The following is a 21,384-nucleotide window of genomic DNA, read 5'->3' on the forward strand; positions in this document are numbered from 1 at the left end:
ACTGCGCCACCGACACCCAGAGGACGCGATCACCTAAACCTCTCCCCAAGCTCCTCCGCCGCGTTAAAGATCGCTGCCTGCGCGATCCGACCGCCTTCATAGACCGAACTCCCGCAGTCATCCCCGCTCGTGCGGTTACTCGCTATACAAACGAGTCCGGAAAGCGTTGAATTCCACGCTGTGCAGCCGGACTACATTACCCACGAGCACGCTGCTGGGCTGGGCCACGGCCTCCTCCTCCTCTCGGGTGGGGCTCTGTACACACGGAGTCTATTGGAGTGATGGATGCCCCTGGAGTGGGGTGAGCGCTCGCAGCTTGTCATAACAGCGAGTGAGCTTTGCGTGGGGCGGTCCTTTACCTGCCCCTTACAATAAAACTCCCTCACGGGATGTCTGCTGATGTGAGAGCGCCGAGAGGAAAGGCTGTCTGCCGCCAACCGCTACCCCTTGTTTACGTTGCCCCTCAGCCCCTCTGAGCCATGGCGAGAAGTTGGAAGCCTATCATCCTAGGGGCAATTGGGCTGCTCTTGGTGGCTTTTGGGACCCTGCTGGTCTTCTTGGTCCCGGTGATTATGGATCAACAAGTGGAGAAGGTACGCTTATTCTGGCATTCGCTTCCCGGCAGATGGTGTTAGAATTAATGCTGGGCTCGCAGCGGCTCGGCTGGCTACTGTCACCGTTATGTTTTAACACGTCGGCTTGCCTGAGCCGGTGGGGACAAGCGCTGCCTTGTCCTGAGTTTACCCCGGATAAGCCTCCCACCAGTGTCCCGCTTAACCCATTAGGAGACAGACGCGAGTGAGCATCTTCACGTTACAATTACTGCTGAATTTGTTGGCAGCAATATTGCATTTTAATTTCCACGTTCCCTGCAGGCATACAAATGTTTACTTACTATATATATATATATATAGTGCATTATACGTTTGGGGTTCTATATATTAAATCATTTTGCTACCATAGGCAGTAACCTTTCAGAAATAGTGTTAGCCCCTTTAAGTGGCTTATTAACACTTTTCATGCGTGGGGTAAGCAGGTTCAGAAGTTGGCTTTTTCCACTTTTTCCACCCCAGACAGCTTGAAAGGAGTGAAGTGTACCTGCTGAAGGGCTTAATGTACAGCATTCACTATCTTAATCCCAGGGAATCAGCTCTTGAGCTGTAGGAAATGACAGGCTGTTTAGCAGTAGCCTGTGTGCTTCACGTTTATCGGTCTCTGGCTACCTGGTGAGCAGGACAGGTATAATAGTGAAAGCATGAGGAAAGTGTTAATGAACTAGTGATACCTGTGCTATTGGCCAGCGAGTGGATCAGTAGCCTATGAGTATTGTGTGATAATGACTTTATTAGCCAGTCTGCCATTAGGGATGCTTATTTGGGGGGGGGGGGGGAGCTGATATTAGGAGCACTAATATCCTTTACTATAATCACTTGGAGAAAGCATGATGACACCAGTATCATGGAAGGGGAAAAAGATGGTTCTGATATAAACACTCAAACCTCAAAAATCAGTCCTTGGTCTTCTCTTAGATTCAGGATAGCTTTATGCTTACTTGAAAAATGTTTAAATCTCCTCAATGTATTAGCCTCTACCACCTCTGTTGGGAGGCTGTCCCATTTATCTACCGCCCTCTCCGTAAAGTAAAACTTTTTTTTTTTTTTCTGACGTTACATCTGATCTTTACATTACATCAAAACTGAGACTGTGTAGGAATCACATACATCAATGTGGGGTTTTTTTTAGGCTAGAGACTGAGGTCTTTATTTTTCCATATACTGTGCTATACTATTCACAAAGGTATCAATGAACAGAAGCCCAGCCACATCTCGAAAATAGATAGTCCAACACACCCTTTTCTTCCTCCACTTTGCGTTTCAGTGTAAAATATTGTGACTTTTCACAATCAATCTCTTAAAAGTGAACAGGGAAGAATAAAACTTACCTGCCGATGCTCACCTGTTGCTCGGTGCAGGGATGGTCTCTGACAGTACAGCTGTCCATATAAATTCGTCAGATCGTCTTTTGACAGAGGCTATTTTAGGCCATGAGAAATCAACTAGGAATGTTAGAGCTGCTTGTTGAATGCTCTGACCTGTTTAGCAGAGATTGAAGTGAATAGAGATTGAGTTCTTCTAATGGCCATTTAGAAAAAGAGGACCAATCGTATACCCGTTTAATATAAAATGATCCCTATTGCGACACCAGTCCATAGGTTACCCATATTAATGTATAGTTGAAGCTGGTATTGTATACACATGACATGCCCTTCAATTTCCTTGATAGTTTAGAATATATTTGAAGAATTTAGCACAGAAGGTTGATTCTTCATGTGTATGCCATACTTGTGCACAGAAAGTCGTTATGTGTTTGAGTTCTGAGTCATTCGGAAGGGCTGTGTGTTTAGTTTCCAAGTGTTTAAAAGTGTGGGTGACCAGCGTAATTCCCAGGTGTTTCCTAGCTGAAGCGCAAAGATCTTCAATTACCTAAAAGCCAACAAAGTACGATTACAAACTTTCTCTTCTAAGTACATTACACAAAGCAAATATAGTGGAGAACTTGGGTACAGCGTGACTAATTCATTAAAAGAAAAAAAAGATGGACATTTTTGTCAGAGGACTGCAGCTCGGACAGCAGGCTTGACTACAACAGAACAAACAAAAACGATAACTCAGGCAAACAAGAGCATTGGCCAAGGACACATCATGTTAAGTTGCAACAATGTTTTGTACAGATCTTGGTTTGTGTATGTGGGGCTTTTGAGCCAATAGCTGTAGAATAATATTATATATATATATAATTTATTATTATTATTATTATTATTATTATATACATACATATAATATATATATATATATATATATATATGTATATGTGTGTGTCTGGGAACAGCCTACATCCAATAACTGTGCCTCCGGGCGATCACACCATAGTGGTGAGATTCAGCGTCAGTAATATTTGCATAATTAGGAAACTGGTTTATGACAAAGCAGAGACATTTTTCTATGTTTTCAGTGTTGATCCTGTTCTACACCTTCTTTCAGTCATGCATTTAACTGTGCTACTCCTACCTTTTCATCATTGATGAGTGTGTTGGTAAGTTTGGCGGACTCACTGTTTTGTGAAGAACCCCTCCCAGGCTATAGAAATGTCATCTAGCTCTGCAAAAGACGTATTCAAGGCTTAAGGATCAATACTTTTTACCTTAAAATAGGACCTTCGGGTGACTTGAAATGAGATCAGGCTACAGTTCTTAGTTAGTGCTACTATATATTTAGATTCCCAGAGGTTAAAAGTAATTATCGGGTAGGGCAGCTTTGGAATTATATATGCAATAAATGATGGGTGAAATACACTCGTCAAATAACCTGTGTGGTGTGCTAAAATGTATTGACGATCTTTCTTTGCAACAAAGAGACAGTATAAACATTTAATAAAGCAATATGATGACTAACAAAAAATGTACTACCCTATGCAAGTGCTATAAATTATCTGTCTTGGGCAGGTGCAGAATCCATGTAGAGAAGACCTGTATTTCATTGAGTCACATGGAAAGCTTTGGGTTTATTAAAAAAAAGATTGTACAGTGAATTAGGGGAATTCAATCCACAATTCTAACACTGGCATATTTCTGCAGTAAGGGCTGAGCTAGCCTTAACAAACACGTCAGCGAGTGAGGCAATGTTAAATCCCAGTGATGCGTTATACTGGGCCAGCTTGCAGCAGAAGTTCTTCAGGGTTGACCGTTTATGATGTACAGAGAAGTCAGAGTGAAAACCTCAGCTCCTCTACACATTCTCCTGGCAACTGTCCCTTTCGTAGATGGACCACTCAGACTTGAATCCAAATTCTACATGAGTATGACCAGTCTTGGATTTGAGCCACAGGAGTGAACTGGACATAGGAACATGCCATTTTATGGCAGGAGGGAGCTGTTATGTGCTTTTAGACATCAGGTATAGGTTGGTATGAGCCACCAACTTAGGTCTATGCATCTTGGTCTTGGGTGAAGCAACAGCAATGAAGGACAATTTAGGAAAAATATAATTTTAATAGTTTAGCTGGTAAATCTTTACATTGTTATATTAGGAGTAGTATGAGGAATAACCCAAAGCGTGTACTTGTTTTGCTGCATGACTACAGTGCATTTTCTTTGGACATTAAGCTGTCCCTTTAATAAAGTGTTTTGTTTAAAATTTGTTTAAAAAGGCAAAAAACAAACTTCTGCAGTCTCCTTCTGAAATCTCGCCAATGACTGGTAACCTGTTGGACACCAGCAACTAGCTGAAGTGTGGATACAGGACAAATGCATACAGGGCCATTCAGCACTTGCAAGAGAGACACCACATAAATTTAAAAGACCTTAAGTCATATTTATTAAAATGCATCTGATAACTGTAATGTCCCTTTCAGTACTTTGGCTTTTTTTGTTCTTGTTTTTTATATCTTCACATGTGTGCATGAACTATGTTGGTAACTTCATGGATATATGTGTGACCTAAACCTGCGGCTAGAAAAGTTTAATTATAGACTTTTTATAATCCTACCATCCTACTATTTAGGCGTTTACCCACATTGCCTATCCTTCTACTTTCTTCTTCTAGGTATTTAGTGACATATAGGACTGATAGAAGCTGCCTCTTTAAGTGACTGTGTATGGAAATAGTATATCCTCAATGGGTCACAACGTTGTTCTTCATGGGGCTGTTAATGGGAATACTCTCTGGCTTCAGTTCCTGAGCACATGATGCTCAGGCTCCAGTGTGACCTTTTGGATCACTCATCAAATTAAACTAGTTTTGAAACTGGTCATATGACTGGATGACATTATATTTTAGGGAAGAGAGCGTGAAAGAATGTGTGTGGCATCAAAATTATCTAGAGACTCTAATTGGTTTAACATGACACTGACAGTATTTAGAATTCTTGACTACAAATAGAGTGAGCTGTGATGTGATCTGGTTTTTTATTTTACTTTCTCTACCGCTTTCTTAAGACCACTGTAGCACTGGTTGCCTGACCTACACTGATCCGGACTAGTAAAGATAAATATACAGTAAATGTAGGACAAGCGGTCAGTTCTAGAACAATTGTCTTATGCACAGGAGGGAACTATTCATTAGTGTCTGAATCAATGTACATCAAGGGGCTTAATTGTCATCTCGTTGAAAGCCTTTCTTTAACTGTATTTATAAGGCTTGTACTCTTGATAAGGCCATCATGTTATTGTATTTGTAAACTCGTAAATATACACTCCTTCGGTCTTTTCTTAAATCCTAGACTGTTCCTTTAATTTAGGATTTCTACTTCTAATGTTATTATAGGCATGTGGTACAGCTCAGCATCGAATGATCGGCAGCCGGCGTTGCTGAAAGGAGGGTATTGTTACATACTGTAGGCTTGCGGAGCTGCGTATTGTGTTGCAAGCTCGTGTGGATAATGTCTATAAAAATGTGCCGTTTGATTTGTTCATTTTCTGCTCCAGTTCTACAACCTCCTTCTTACGAAACACTTAATGAAATGGCCACATGAAAAGCCTGTTTAAATGGTTACTAAGTTTTGGAATAAGCTTTATTTTGTTTGCATACCAAAATCCGAATGCCTAGTGGCAGCTATGGGCAATTCTATGACCAGTGTGCCAACCAGTTTAGTTTTTCATTAGATTAATCGCTGTATGTTTTTATGGGTGCTAGATCAGAGGATTTTCATGTGACCCTTGTACATGCGCCCTGCTTATTTTTGCTGAATTGCACTTTTAGTATGTGTACCAAATTCTCTACGGAGAAATCCTTAGTATAGGTAGCCTCTTGTGAAACTGTGTCCAGCTGTTTAGAGTGTTGCATATATAATGCTGTCTGGGAACCGAATCCGACCCAGTATCTGGATTGCATTTGCTCTTCCATGATCATTTCAAAACACTTCTGATGAACACATCTGTGTAACTTAACTTTATTGCATTATTTGGGGCATTGGGTTATGAACTTGATGCTACTCAGGCTGCTACGACCATTAGTGCTCTTCAGTCAACCAGAAACGCAGACAAAATAAGTACTTAAAAGAAGAGGTGGCAGTACATAACATGTATATATTCACCGATCTGCCATAACATTATGACCGCTTGCCTAATATTCTGTAGGTCCCCTTTCTGCTGTCAAAACAGCCCAGACCCTTTAAGGCATGACCTCCACTAGACCTCTGAATGTGTGCTGTGGTATCTGGCACCAAGATGTTAGCAGCAGATCCTTTAAGTCCTGTAAGTTGTAAGGTGTGGTCTCTATGTATGCATCCTGGTGCTGTGTGTTCTCCAAGTAAGCGATGCACACGCACCCGGCCATCCATGTTCCCGGCCTTCCAGTTCCTATGCCCATTGGCGTTTTTGGCAGTGGATAGGGATTAGCATGGGCAGCCTGACTGGTCTCGACAAACTGTGATGCACTGTGTGTTCTGACACCTTTCTATCTGAACCAGCATTAAGTTTTTTTTTAGCTATGGTAGCTCATCTGTTGGATTTGACCACTCAAGCCAGCCTTTGTCTCCCATGTACATCAATGAGCCTTGCTTGCCCATGACGCTGTCGCCTGTTCACCGCTTTTCCTACCTTGGGCCACTTTTGATAGGTACTGACCACTGCAGACCGAGAACATCCCACAAGAGCTGCAGTTTTGGAGATGTTATGCCCCAGTCGTCTAGCCATCACAGTTTGGCCTTTGTGAAAGTCACTTAGATCCTCACGCTTGCCCATTTTTTCCCCTGCTTCTTACACATAAACTTTGTGGATGAAATGTTCACTTGCTGTCTAATATATCCCACTCAGTGACAGGTGCCATAATAAGATTATCAGTGTTGTTCACTTCATCTATACAAGATGCTTTCTCTATTTCAGTTTAAATTTCTGCGGCAGAATCCTATTTGTTAGCCTCTGATTTTGAAGATGTCAGATTAAAGGCTGATGTGAATTCGAAGAAATGCAAGACCGCCTGATTCTCTCAAATTGTGAACATCCTTTTGATTTGAAGCTGTGAAATGAACGTCTCTAATGCATTATGTAGATATGATGAAAATAAATAGAACAGGCTGTATAAAAAGATCCGGCTGATTATCAGCCTTGCTTGAAGCCCGGTGTTTACAGAAATCATCTGTTAACCAACTGGAACTTCGCTGTTGACATATGAGTTGCTTCCAGTGAGCATTATCGTTTTTTTTTTTTCCTTTTTCAAGCAATTTTTGAAATATTGCCTTGACATTTGTGTAACGGGGTATTCAGCTTTCTCTTGTCACATAGTGATGCCAAAACAGAAGAGCTTTCTCAAGACTTTCATTACAGCAGCATATGGCCCAATGGCTCTCTGGTACGAAGATTACAGCAATTTCGATTCTTTCCCCCACCTCACCAGGAAAAAAGAACTAACTGCCACAAAGATCTAAAACTACACCAGCCTTCTCAGACCTTATAGTGGACAATTGCATAACCTTGTAAGCATGTAGAGCAAACAGTAATTACTAGTTTTCACCATTAATGTGCTACCTACAGTAATATAATCTAATACAAAAAATGACTTTGCTAATCAATTTGTTTATTTTGTTTCATTTACAAAGAACATAATATCCTGCACGTCTATTAATTTTAACTAGTTTGAGGTGTGCCCAAAGTTCAATGAGATATATATTATCTTTTATCTATACAGCGCCAACAATTCATATATTCAAGGGGTATGACAAGACGAGAATTGACAAACGGATACGTTAGGTGGCGAGGGCACTGCTCACAAGCTTACAATAATGAGGAATATAAATTATATACTTTAAAAATATATATAAATTTATTGAAGAATGGCACTTTTCTTAAGCAATTACAAACTTTGGCTCCCTTGGCAGCACAACAGGAACTGTGTTGTCACATCTGGGTCTGCCCGCAATGTGTGTGGGGGAGCAGTAACACGGAATCATGCTTTGCCTTTGTTGCATGGGCTGCGGCAAGATTTCAGCACATTCCACTGACAAGACCAGCATTGCCTTTATACTTGATAGGGCACAGGGCAGCAATCCCACAGATTGATAACTAGGAGAGTTTTTGCTATTGCGAACAAAAATAGGAACTTTTCTCCTCGTGTTTCGCATATTTGGCATGACAACATTGTTCTATATACTGTTGTGAAACATAAAGTAAGTTCATAGGGGTTCGAACAATGCATTATGAAAAGATGTTTGGGGAAAATAATGGGGCTTTCCATTTAACGGTGAGTTTACTGTGACAGAAGGGGGTTAGTGGAGGATCATTACATATTACATCGTCGCCCAGTGTCCAATTTTTCTCGGTAATTGGAAGCTTGTCCTGGGAAGTCGTCAGTTGAGGGTGTCAAGTTCAGGGCCTAGCGAGCTCTGTTTCTTTAGACTTCTGCTTCAGACTCCCTAATGATGTCATATCCTGCCGCTCAGCACTGAAGCAGAGCATGCCATCTTAGCTGCTAGAACTTCCTTGTCATTGATACAACCACCACACTACAGCTCACCCTTTCTCTGTGTCTTATGTTTGTCTCCCCATTCCCTCAAGATTGTAAGCTTGCGAGCAGGGCTCTCTCCATCTAATGTATCGGTTTGTCTTAGTCTGTCAATTCTCGTCTTGTCATACCCTTTGAATTTATGTATTGTATTAGGCACCAAGTTGTTGGCGCTATATAAAAGATAAAAATAATAATAATCTGAAGAAACAGACCTCTCTTCCGCCACATGATTTAAAGAAAAAAGGAGAGGGAGAAAGGGGGGGGGGTGTAGATGATTGTGAGAAAGGACAGAGATAATGAGAGACGAGGAGATAAGGGAGATATGGATAGATAAAGAATAGGAGAAAGAAAAACAAGTATGAGACAGCAAGTGCAGGTATTTGTAAGGGCAGTGTATGTGTATTTTGCCTAGTCTATCCATATTATTACTGTTTTGGGCATAAAGGGACTAGAATAACTCTATCACATGTTTAACTCAGCCACGGTGGGGGGGGGGTAGTTGGGTGCCGGCACGGGAGGTTGTCTAAGTGCATCGTGCAGACGTTCACCGGCAGCAGCGATGCACGTAAACAGCCTCCGCTGCCGGCGCGATGTGCTTTAACAATCTACCTTGCCGGGAATTCCCACGGGAGTCCCGGCAAGGCAGATTGTTAAAGCACATCGTGCGGACGTGCCGGCAGCGGAGGTCGCGCATCGCCGCAGCCGGTGAACGTCTGCATGATGCGTTTTACCTCTGCCCCCAAGATTTACCAGAGCAGACTCCCGGCTGAGTGCCGGCACCGGAAGTTGTTTACGCGTATTGCGTAGATGTCCCCCGCCGGCCCCGCAAGACACCCGGGAGTCTGCTGTGGTAAGTCTTGGGGGCAGAGGTAAAACGCATCGTGCAGACGTTCACCGGAAGGACGGGAGGAGGAGAAGGACAGAGTGGCAGCATATCTCGGGGGGGGGGGCAGAGTGGCATCATGTCTATTAAAAAAACCTTTTTCTTTAAAAAAGCACCAAACTTTTAGGGTGAGGCCTATATACGGGGGCGGTCTATATCCGAGCCAATACGGTAATAATAAAAAATAATGTCCTTGAGATGATGTATCTACCACATACCAAGAATGTATGGTAGTGTTGGTGGGAATTTGGTGATATAATCTGCACCGTAATAACTAGATGAAGCTAAATTATGGGGGGGCTGGGTTGGACAGAGCGGTTAGAGTTTTGGGGCAGTGGTTGTGGAACATTTTCAAGTAAGTTAATTCATACAACTCATTCATTCTTCAAATATTGGTAACTATATCATTAGTGAAGTTCCGCAGCTGCTTTTGGGTTATCATAAAAACACTTTCTTAATAACAAGTATATATTTGAATCCATTCTGATTAGGGCTGCAACTAACGATTATTTTAATAATCGATTAATCGGCCGATTATTTTTTCGATTAATCGATTAATCGGATAAAAAAAAACAATATGCAAATTTTTCGTTTATTTAAAAGAATTTAATGAACTGGATGTTAAAAAACAACTTAAAATTTACATTAACATTCTTATTTTGTTATGATGTAATAAAAAACAATATTTTCAAAGTACAAGAACCCAAACACAATATTTATGAAACAAAATAACCCCAAACATTCTGAAAAGAGGTGGACTATTACTGTTCAAGAAACTTTGCCCCAGCACTTTGCACTTTGCACCCAGCACTTTGCACCCAGCACTTTGCACCCAGCACTTTGCACCCAGCCCTGGCACTTTGCACCCAGCACTTTGCACCCAGCACTTTGCCCCAGCCCTGGCACTTTGCATCCAGCACTTTGCACCCAGCATTCAGCACTTTGCACCAGCACTTTGCACTTTGCACCCAGCCCTGGCACTTTGCACCCAGCACTTTGCACCCAGCCCTGGCACTTTGCACCCAGCACTGGCACTTTGCACCCAGCACTTTGCACTGTGCCCCTGCACCCAGTCTCTAACTCTGCCCTGCACCCAGCCCTGCCCCCACATTCTGCCCTGCCCCCACACTCACACTCTGCCCTGCACCCACTCTGCCCTGCACCCACACTCACACCCTGCCCTGCATCCCCACCCCCACTCTGCCCTGCACCCAGTCTCCCACTCTGCTCTGCACCCACACTCACACCCTGCATCCCCACCCCCACTCTGCCCTGCACCCAGTCTCCTGCCCTGCACCCCCCACCCCCACTCTGCCCTGCACCCCCACCCCCACTCTGCCCTGCACCCCCACCCCCACTCTGCCCTGCACCCACACTCACGAACCGCTCTGTGCGAATGGAGCCACTCGCACAGAGCGGTTCGCTCTGTGCGAATGGAGCCACTCGCACAGAGCGAACCGCTCTGTGCGAATGGAGCCACTCGCACAGAGCGAACCGCTCTGTGCGAATGGAGCCACTCGCACAGAGCGAACCGCTCTGTGCGAATGGAGCCACTCGCACAGAGCGAACCGCTCTGTGCGAATGGAGCCACTCGCACAGAGCGAACCGCTCTGTGCGAGTGGAGCCACTCGCACAGAGCGAACCGCTCTGTGCGAGTGGCTCCATTCGCACAGAGCGATTCGCTCTGTGCGAGTGGCTCTGTGCGATCCGTGCACATAGACATGAAGAATACTTACCTCCGGAACGCGTCACATCCGTCACGTAGCTAAAAGAAGGCGGAGACTGCAGAGCGTGTAGCAGAAGCGGGGAACGCTCGCGGAGGTAAGTAAAAGGAGCCGAGTGCTCCAACAACGAATTGATCACTCGATTAATCGATAACGGAAATCGTTATCGATGATTTCCGTTATCGATTATTATCGATTTTATCGATTCGTTGTTTCAGCTCTAATTCTGATTAATCATACTTGAAGCTGAACAATTCAGTAAGTTAATTATCTATTTTTACATGTATCATGTGCTGCTTAGGCTACTTTCTGATTTCTTGATGTTCTCTTCAAAAATGTTGTATGAACTAAGCATCCGTCATTTCTGTAAAGCCACAAATTATTGTGTTGATAGAAAGAAACTGAAGCCTGTATCCTTAGGGTATACACTGGATACGTGGCATTTCCTGATGCTTTTAGTTCCGTTCTGGAAACCTGCAAGGCTCCTTTTGGCCAACATTCTCAAAGTAATTCCTCTCATTAAAGGGACCACTCGCCTATCTTATGCATTAAATGTTTGCATGGAAGGATTTGGTCATCTGAAGAGATCGTTTGCCACATGATATACTTGCTGCCATTTAGCTCCAGCTGGGTCTGCAAGTGTTTGAGGGAGGTGATCCTCATGCCCATTGGAATCCATGGAAGCTATTTCCTTTCTTTTGCATATATTTTAATATGCATTACTTGTTGAGCATCCTGTGTGGGACACTGAAGTGCCCCTCAATGTCCGTTTCAGACATGTTTACTGGGCGTATTTGTAGTTTTTAGCTTAGGGATAGTGGGATTTTCCTACATCTTTGGACTGGTCTTTTTTCTTATCTAAAACTTATTTAAAAACATATTTTGTGTACAACATGGCTTTTGTGTTTCCCTGTTTGCACTAGGTCAGCTTCCCTAAACTCTCCAGAGGTCATTCTCCGGCAGAACAGCCTATGCTGTCATTGATGTTTGGCAAATAACCCATTCTTGCCCTGTATCCCAAATCTCACAAATGCTTTGGGACATATGCTGCTCCACAATAATGTACAGTCAAAACTGTGGGGTGATGTTCAAAAGTCACCCCAATTGCAAGTAAAACTCAGTAGGTCTGACCCTTCAGAATACATTTTAACAAAAGGATAGCAAATGTTCACCTGCTAAAGATCCCCTCCCCCCACAAAAAAATGGCGATGCTGCTCAACAGGCATGCTGATTGAGACATTATCGGGGAAAGCATCAGTCTGTGAATTATCTACATTTCACACTTAGGGAATCTTAGGGAGTCTAGGGACCAACATAATTTGCAATTGATAAATACCAAATGTTATCCATGGGTTTTTGTTCAAACCCATAAATAGACAAACATTCTAGGGTAGCCAGCAAGGAACCCTAGATGTTGTTGTAGAGCTACTAATCCAGTGGTGTTCAGCCAGCATACGGCTTGCTTAGTTGACTTTTTGGTAGCTGTAGTTGACAACATCTGGAAGACTCTTCACTGTATTTTATCTCACAATCTCTCGTAAAGGAATATAGCTTGAAATAAAATTAATATATTCTTGAATACGCACAAATATGTATGTATATAGTATTGTTTGTGTGAGTAGTTCTAAACAAGAGAGAGAGAGAAACCACGACTGAACAAAGATGTAGCAAAAGCACTAAAAATGCTTTGGTCCGTATGGGTGAAAACCAAAAAACCACCAAAATAAAAAAGGACCTTTAGTCCTCAAGGGTTAATTAACCTTACCAATGCCAGGGTTTTGTTACACACTCTGCTTAACCCCGTAACGACAAAGCCCGTACATGTACAGGCTCAAAATGCATTGTTTTCAATGGGTTTAGGGACCGCCCATTGCCCTTAAGGGGTTAATATAATATAACAACCAATGTTTTATAATAGATTTTATTCAGTGCTTAGGGGAAGTATATCGTAAGTGTTTGAAGTAGAACGCATCTGTTTTCTCACCATTTATTTCCTTCTCCTTTTTCTGTCTTGTAACCTGCTCCTTCCCTCTGAATCTCATTTGCGAACTGTGTTATGGAGCACAAATTGTCTCTTTCGTGATTTGCATATTGGGAAGAGCTGGCATAGATTGGTAAACAATGTGTACCCTTTCTATTGCTGGCTGACACAAAGAGGAAATGGGGGGGGGGAACTGCCATCCCCCCCCCCCATTTATTTTCTCATTTACATGTGAAGATTGATTTTGGTGGCTGAGATAGAATTCATTGCAATGTATTTTGGTAGGACATGCTGTATTTGGATTTTACCAAGCCGTGTCATACCTCCCAAATGTCCCGTAAAATGGGATTTTCAGTCTGGGTCTGTGCTGTTGCAAGGTGGTTCCTTGGGTAGGTTGGGTGGGTGACCATGCCTCTTAGTCCTATATCCATTTTAATCAGTACAGTACAGTGCCCTGTTGCTGACAGTATTGTTTTGAACTTCCATAGTGCATAATGACGTTTGAGCTAATATCACAAATTAGGGTTTATTCATTATAATGGATGGTGAGCTACATTTAAAGATTTAACACAAGCAAGGATGAGCTGGCCCTGTATAATGCATATTTGAATGTGTTAGACTTCAAATAAATCTTATTTAGCTATGCTGTGTAAGGGCAATCCAGGTTCCTTGTACAGCAGAAGCTTATTAGGATTGGCCATTATTAATGAATGTAGCATAACAGGGTTGAAACCACAACTCCTGCTTTAGCAAACAAACCCCAATGTCCTACAAAACCCAATACCTCGTGCTTTACATTAGAATAACGCATAAAGCATAGTCAAATTATAGTTTCAACAGAAATTACATTCAGTTTATTGAATGGTTGTATGTAGCCACATAAGTCTGCTCACAGTTACTAATACAACTTACTAGAGTATTTTCCGCGTAATATTGCAAAATAGTCCGTTAATGATTATCATTTCAGAATGTCATGTTCTAACTGATCTGTGTCAAAACAATTGAACCAAACATTTGATCAAATTAAGAATTATCAAGAGACTGCACATTAACAGCACCCCTTGCCCCCCAAACAGTTATTCTGGGTTGGGAGTTCTTCCCCTAGGAATGTAATCGTCAGCAGAAATGAGTAGCGAGGCTTGTTTGAGCAGTGCCCTATCTGCCTACAGCATGTAAGGCTTCTCAGAGGTTCATGTGTGAATAGAAATTCCCTACAGCAACTAGTGATTCTACATTCCAGAAGATTGAAGCATCATATAAAAGTTATGTACTCTGTATCGATACAGCGTTATGCTATTAAACTAAATGGGGCGTCCAGGTTTCTTCTGCACTGGGTGTGAACGGCATTGAAAGAAAATGTGGTTCAGCTTGCCCAAAATTTACAACAGTATGCAATATTGGTAACATGCACAGTGTATCATAAAATTGTAAAATTTGGGGGAAGTTAATGTAACCGGTTTAGGCCATGGACACTGAAGAAAAAAAATGTTATTCACAAAATTTACTTTGGATGACTGCTTAAGCTGTCGCTTATTGGAAGGGAATATCAAGTGGCGTCATAATGATCAGAGTTCGACAAAAGACCTTTGTGTAGAAATGTTAGGGAACTTTTCTGCATTCTCCACTCCACTTCTGCCATGTATGTATTCATTTATCTGCTATTGCTTATTGTGGCACAATTAATTTCTTTCCTCTTTTATTTAATTTGAGTGCATCTTTATTTATAAAATTTGTTTGCCCCTGGAATTGAGTATTTTGTTATGCATATACCTAAAGAATGAATAATCAGAGAGAAATTCACATGTCTTGATAAATGCCCCTTGTAGCTGGTCTGATACATAATCCTTAATTACTAAATTGGCTTTTAATGTCCACTGAGCTGTCTTTGGCACCTGTGGCTGCAGACCATTTTTTTAACTAAATGGACACGCTTATGCCTCCCGCAACGATTACCAGTGAAAAGAAATCTGTCCACTAAATTAAGGTTCCTTTTTTACATCTTGGAATTTATTTTAAATACTTTATAAACAAATTATTCTGTCGTGAGGAATAGTAAACTGTAACAAAATTCCTAAATAATTATAGGAACCTAAAAACTACTTGAGGGGATTCAATGCCTGAAACATGTAAAGCACACAGAGAACCGAAAGAAGGCCTTTTGGCCGTTACTTTAAAAAAAAAATCTATATCTGCCAGGGAACAATCCAAAAATGCAACAGTAATACAAGGAGCAAAAGTTTAGGTTTAAGTACATACCACTTGTGGAAGACATTATTACTTAATCAAATTATTGCACCCCAGTAGGTTTAAAATTATAGGAAATCTATACCAAATCTATGGTAAAGTAATGTGTGCACTTATACTACATCAGTTCAAATGCATAGTTTAAACAAACCCCCGATAACAAATTGTATAGATTTAGAAAAGTTGTTGTAAACATTTTATTGCACATGATACATTAACAAAGGGTTCTCGTCTACACGATTTCCTTAGTTGCGTTGTTGCAATAGACTAAGCATAGTACCACAGAACTTAACATCTGAAGTTTGACTGGTCACGCCACCCACAATACGACTTTCCAGCAGTAACACAATATATACTGTTTTTTCACATTTTTCTTCCTGATAAACGATAAAGAGTAAGCAGAAATGAGTCAGCTGTGTATGGCAAATGTCATTTAGCATGGAGACAAAAAGCCCCAAACCATTAATATTGCTGATCTTGTATATTTGTAACCTTTACTCTTCTACCCAGTTTCATAAAAACAATTTGTTCTTGCAGTCTCTTGGTAAAAGTTGCTTAATGCACACTGCAATCAGCATGGATCATACAAGGATATTCACTGGCCTCAGATACCTATAGGTAGTCATGGAATTTTTTTATGCATGTAGGTACATGCAGCTTTCAGAAATACATTATTGATATTACATTTGGAGTGAGACTGTCTGCCATGCAACATTACTGGAATGTAGATATACACTTTCACATAAACTACTGGTATTACCCCCAACATTTCAGGTGATCAACCCTGGAAAGTGTATTAATTTTTTCTGCATGGGTCAAGAGCCATAAATATATGCATTTTAATAAATTTAAGGCATTATTTGTGGCCAGAGTCCCCAGCCCAACTTGTGTTGTGGCTATTATTTCTATTGCTATCTGTTAGAACAGTGACACATTCTGTGGTGCTATTCAGTGATTTTGCATGCATGTGTGTGTACACCATTCAGCCAAAACATTGACTACCTGCCTAATATTGTGTAGGTCCCCCCTTTGCCAAAACATCCCTGGCCCGTTGAGGCATGTCAAAGTAACAGCAACATGACTAGCAGGACCCAAGGTTTCACAACAGAACATTGCCCAAAGCATTACACCGCATCCGCTGGCTTGCCTTTTTCCCCATAGTGCATCCTGGTGCCATGTTGTTCTCCAGGTAAGCGACTCACCCCCAGTCATCCACGTGATGTAAAAGAAAACGTAATTCATCGGACCAGGCCACCTTCTTCCATTGCTCCGTGGTCCAGTTCTTATGCTCATGTGCCCATTGAGCACCCTGACTGGTCTGCGGCTACGCAGCCCCATAATAAACAAGCCGTGATGCACTGTGTCTTCTAACACCTTTCTATCAGAACCAGCAGGTTGCAGCAACAGGAGCTCGTCTGTTGGGTTTCACCACACGGGCCAGCCTTTGCCCCCTACGTGCATCAATGAGCCTTGGCTGCCCATGACCCTGTCATTGGTTCACAGCTTTTCCTTCCTTTGACCACCTCTGATAGGTACTGACCACTGCAGACCAGGAACAAAAGAGATGCAGTTTTGGAGATGCTCTGACCCAGTCGTCTAGCCCTTGTCAAAGTTGCATAGATCCTTACGCTTTCCCATTTTTTTCTGGTTCTAACACATTAACTTTGAGGATGAAATGTTCACTTGCTGCCAAGTCTATCCCACTCACTGACAGGTTCCATGATAACACGATTTATCAGTGTATATTTATATATATGTGTGTGTGTGTATGTGTGTGTATCATCAGATCCCTGCTTGCAAGATCTTTACTTTTTTGTGTATTATACTTAAGGTGGCAAATTTGTTTTTGCTACTTTGTACGTTTTTATTTTTTCGGCAATGGGGGAAAAACCAAGTGTATTTTTCAGTACTTCTCTAAATGTATAGATCTTCTTACATATGTCAGCTAAAACGATTGGGTTGGGCTGCCTCCACTACAGTGTTGGATTCAAGCCTGTGGTTATTAGTTTTAAATAAAATGTTAGTGGCTGGCCTCCCCAATGAACAGCAGTTTAGTTTTTGTTCTGTGGTGTGTACCAATTTATTTTCCTTAGAAACACCTGCTTTGTTCTGGAGTGGTGCATTGCTAGTTTTGTTAGTGAACTATCTTCCCAGCACAAAATCACTTGTAGTCGATGCGCAGAAACAAGTGCTTATTTTTTATAAGGTATTCTGCCAAGCATTGCATTAAATTGTTGCAATACTTTGGAGGGATCTGAGACTGGGGTGATTAATGACCATGGGAAGCTATCCCCCTTGATACAAATGTCCTGGTTTCAGGGAAGGTTGCAGAAATATTTATTGTGCTGTAAAAAAAACAAGTCAAAAAACAAGTCTTTGTGTCGAGATTACTGGCCAAAGTAACAAAGGTTATTATTTATGCATAATTGCTGACTTGCAAGCCTTACCTCTGCCTGACACGCTTCTGCAACTGGCAAAAAATCACTTTATTTTCCTCCCGTGATACAGAACACTTGTGCTTCTTGTGCTAGAAATATGTTTTTTATGCCATTTTCAAGGCTTACTCTTATATATATGTTATAATTACTGTTTAAGGTAGAGGAATGCCACATCTGTCCCCTGCCAAGAGTACGCTGATCTATGGTACAAATTGTGAGTTTTATGTGATCTGACAACTTGAAAAATGTGTTTTACAGATAACCTTAATGCCAGGGGAATAATTAATGGGTTAGGATGAATGCTTACACCATTCCTTTGGTGCCGTTGGCATTTATTTTGGTAATTTCATGATATTTATTGTGACACTTTTAGGGGGTTCTGAATATACTCATTTGATATCCTTTTATGTTCTTTATAAATTTATTCTGGTGGACAAACTTGTATTGCGAACCTGTCATATCAAACATCTTGTACTCCAAAGGTTGTTTAATCTCTAAACCTTTCTATCCCTATAGAATGTTCGTATTGACCCCTCCAGTGGATTTGCGTTTGAGATGTGGCGAGACCTCCCAGTTCCTTTCTTCATGTCCATATATATTTTTGAAGTTGTAAACCACAAGGAAGTTGTTGCAGGGGAGAAACCAAGAGTCCAGCAACGTGGACCATATGTTTACAGGTGCAATAGTTCAAAAATAAATACAATATTGATTCATTAACCTTGACACCCTTTTGTAGAAATATGTTCAAAAACAATATAAATGTTTTCATAAATTCTCCAATGTTATCTGATTGACCAAAGCTATCTAATTTCTTACAGAAGTTTAGTCGGTGTCTATACACATTTAGGCATGACCAAGCTGCAATATGGTAGATGTATAAAAATTGAATATTATGTAATTAATGCAATGTATGGAAGCTAGCGTGTCCTTGAACAAATACCATTCTGCAAAATGAGCTGCAAAAATATATACATTTGAAATTATAAATTAACTCTTGTTTTCTGAAATTTTATACCAGAGGGTACTTTTTTTTGTTGCCTTTATAGGGAGCAAAAGCAGAAGCTCAATATCACCTTTCACGAAAATAAAACGGTCTCATTTGTAGAATATCGCACCCTTCACTTTGACCCTGAAAGATCTGTGGGAAAAGAAGAGGATCACTTAATTGTGCCAAACATTCTTCTTTTGGTAAGAAAGCTATTTAATTTTTGAATATAATCTGTTGTGTGTATGAGGGGTTAGTTATGCCCAATTAGATCTGTGGCGGGGACTTTAAATCTTCACCATGAAGGGGGGTGCTACACATAGCCCCAAACTCTGTTTAGGAACATGAGTTTTGATTATATCTTTAAGACCCTTTTCCCAGTTGTTTTTTCTTCTTATATATTGGAGGCCACGTGAACAACAGAATTTTTATGTGTTGGCTTTCTGGTTTTTTTGTAAGGCAACCAGCCAATAAAGTACAAAGTTTAACAACTTGTTGTGTAGGAATATACCCTAGGGAGCGTCTCAAATAATTGCTTGTATCATTAATGAAAAAATACCCTCAAGTGTGTCACATCTCTGCATGATTTAACATTTGTATCAGAAACTCATGGACATCGTCAGTACTCAAGGGCTTTATAAGTAGAGGCCCAAATCTTGATTGTTCTTGGGGATACACTGTAACAGTATCTTTAAATTAGCAAGAAATATTGAGCAATTCCCTTGTTCCATCTCTTGCAATATCTCAAGGCCCTGTACAGGGACCAGCCTGCACTAGTTTCTCTAGGAAAAGCGATAATGATTTTGCTGTACATTGATCATCAATGTTCTCTGTTACGTTTTTCAGTGAAATGGGGCATATGTTCAAAAACAAACATCTTTTCTTCAGTTTTGCGGGTCAAAGAAACTCCCCCTTGTTATTTATCTGCGAATTCCAGTCTGGTTGAAACCAGCTCAAATTATGTGAATTTTTGTATCGCTTAACAATGTACTAAACCCCCCCCCCCACATACACACTTTTGTTTACTGATCTACTGATGCTTTTTACTGTCCTTGTTGCCAAATATTGCACCTGACATATGCTTATTCATGCCACCACAATCTAGAAGAAAAAAAAAACTTAGAAACACCTATGATCCAGAGAGGAGTCTTAAAATCCTGGAAATGCCTTATCGCCCAACTTTTTCCTTAACCCAGTGTAGGGTGTACCAGTGTACACCATATGGGAGCCATGAATGTTAAAATGGTATCAGACAGCATATAATGGGTTCTGCTTTACAAAAATCAGATTCATTATTTTTATTACTTGTACATAAACGCTCTTGTGATAAACAGCATATAAAATGTTTGATCCTTTTTGTTCCCTGTTTATTTTGCCAATTTTAACACTCTTTCCCACCACAGGCATCAGCAATAATGACAGAGAACCTGCCTGGTTTTATTAAATTCATCATCAGTAGTGCCTTTTTAACATACAACGAGGAGCCCTTCATGAACCGTACTGTCAAAGAAATTTTGTGGGGCTACGAGGACCCTTTTTTGAATTTTATAAATACAATTCTCCCTGGAAAGCTTCCGTTCAAGGATAAGTTTGGCCTTTTTGCAGATGTAAGTAAAAATGGCAACTACATAAACTGTTATATTTGGTATTATATATTTATGCAACACAATATAAAATGCAGATTCACATCTGCCCCTATAATCTGGAAGAAGGTACTCTCCCTATAGGCAAAAATCTAGTATAAACATAAATAAGATGTCAACTATAAGTAAAAACTCCTGCTAATCAATTGGGCGGAAACCGAAGATAAAAGCCTCATCTCTTTGACTCCCAGCTACTATTCATAAACACCCGTCCATAGTGAGTTGTAAATCTAATGGCCAGATCTGCCACTTCAGAGAGGCTACAAAACAGAAGAGGAATTGCCACAAAAACTCTTCTGAAAAGATACCCTACCCCCTTGGGTATTGTGACCAATTCCCTTAAAGTAGTTGACCAGTACCCAGTTATGTCCATTGAGACTTGCAGCCTATTAGATACTGTGCATATCTCTGCAAAGTAATCAAGCTGTCTTGTTCAAGTAGCTGCCAGAACAAGCAGAGCAATTGCTCCCATGGTATGCAAATGCATTTATAATTTATTTTAATCTGTGGACATCATCGGATTTTTTTTTCTTGTTTGTTGTGCAGTTTAACAACTCTAATACAGGTGTTTTTACTGTTAACACCGGAGTAGATGACATCAGCAAAGTACAAATGATTGACAGTTGGAATGGTCTTAAAGAGGTAATATTTTTCTTTTCTCTACCAATCTGACTATATAAAGGCAATTCAAATTACCGTATTTGCTCGATTATAAGACGACCCTGATTATAAGACGACCCCCCAAAATCTGAATATTAATTTAGGAAAAAAAGAAAAAGCCTGAATATAAGACGACCCCAAAGGAAAAAAGTTTTACCAGTAAATGTTAATTCATGTAAACTATTTTTTTAATAAAAGCTATGATTGAGAAAAATATTTTTTTGTTTTTATTTCTTGTATTTTCCAACCTGTCCCCCAGTTACGCACATCTGCCCCCAGGCTTGCCACTCCAATATGGCACTGTGGCCCATGATATGCCTTTTAACCC

The 21,384-nt window shown here is 40.9% G+C and overlaps 1 protein-coding gene across 4 annotated transcripts in view; it reads left to right on the plus strand.

Moving 5' to 3' along the window:
* The first annotated feature begins 256 nt into the window (after positions 1-256).
* SCARB1 (scavenger receptor class B member 1) overlaps positions 257-21,384 on the plus strand; it is a 36,255-nt gene continuing 15,127 nt past the window's right edge. For 3 of the 4 annotated variants that reach the window (XM_053472024.1, XM_053472016.1, XM_053472002.1), the window contains exons 1-5: positions 257-593; positions 18,285-18,445; positions 18,815-18,956; positions 20,157-20,360; positions 20,943-21,038. In XM_053472024.1, the coding sequence (XP_053327999.1) occupies positions 480-593; positions 18,285-18,445; positions 18,815-18,956; positions 20,157-20,360; positions 20,943-21,038 (717 nt within the window). In that variant the 5' untranslated portion in view covers positions 257-479. The remainder of the gene's footprint in view (positions 594-18,284; positions 18,446-18,814; positions 18,957-20,156; positions 20,361-20,942; positions 21,039-21,384) is intronic. The other variant, XM_053472009.1, reaches the window with a different exon arrangement.

Source organism: Spea bombifrons, chromosome 1, assembly GCF_027358695.1.
Source record: "Spea bombifrons isolate aSpeBom1 chromosome 1, aSpeBom1.2.pri, whole genome shotgun sequence".
NCBI lineage: Eukaryota > Metazoa > Chordata > Amphibia > Anura > Pelobatidae > Spea > Spea bombifrons.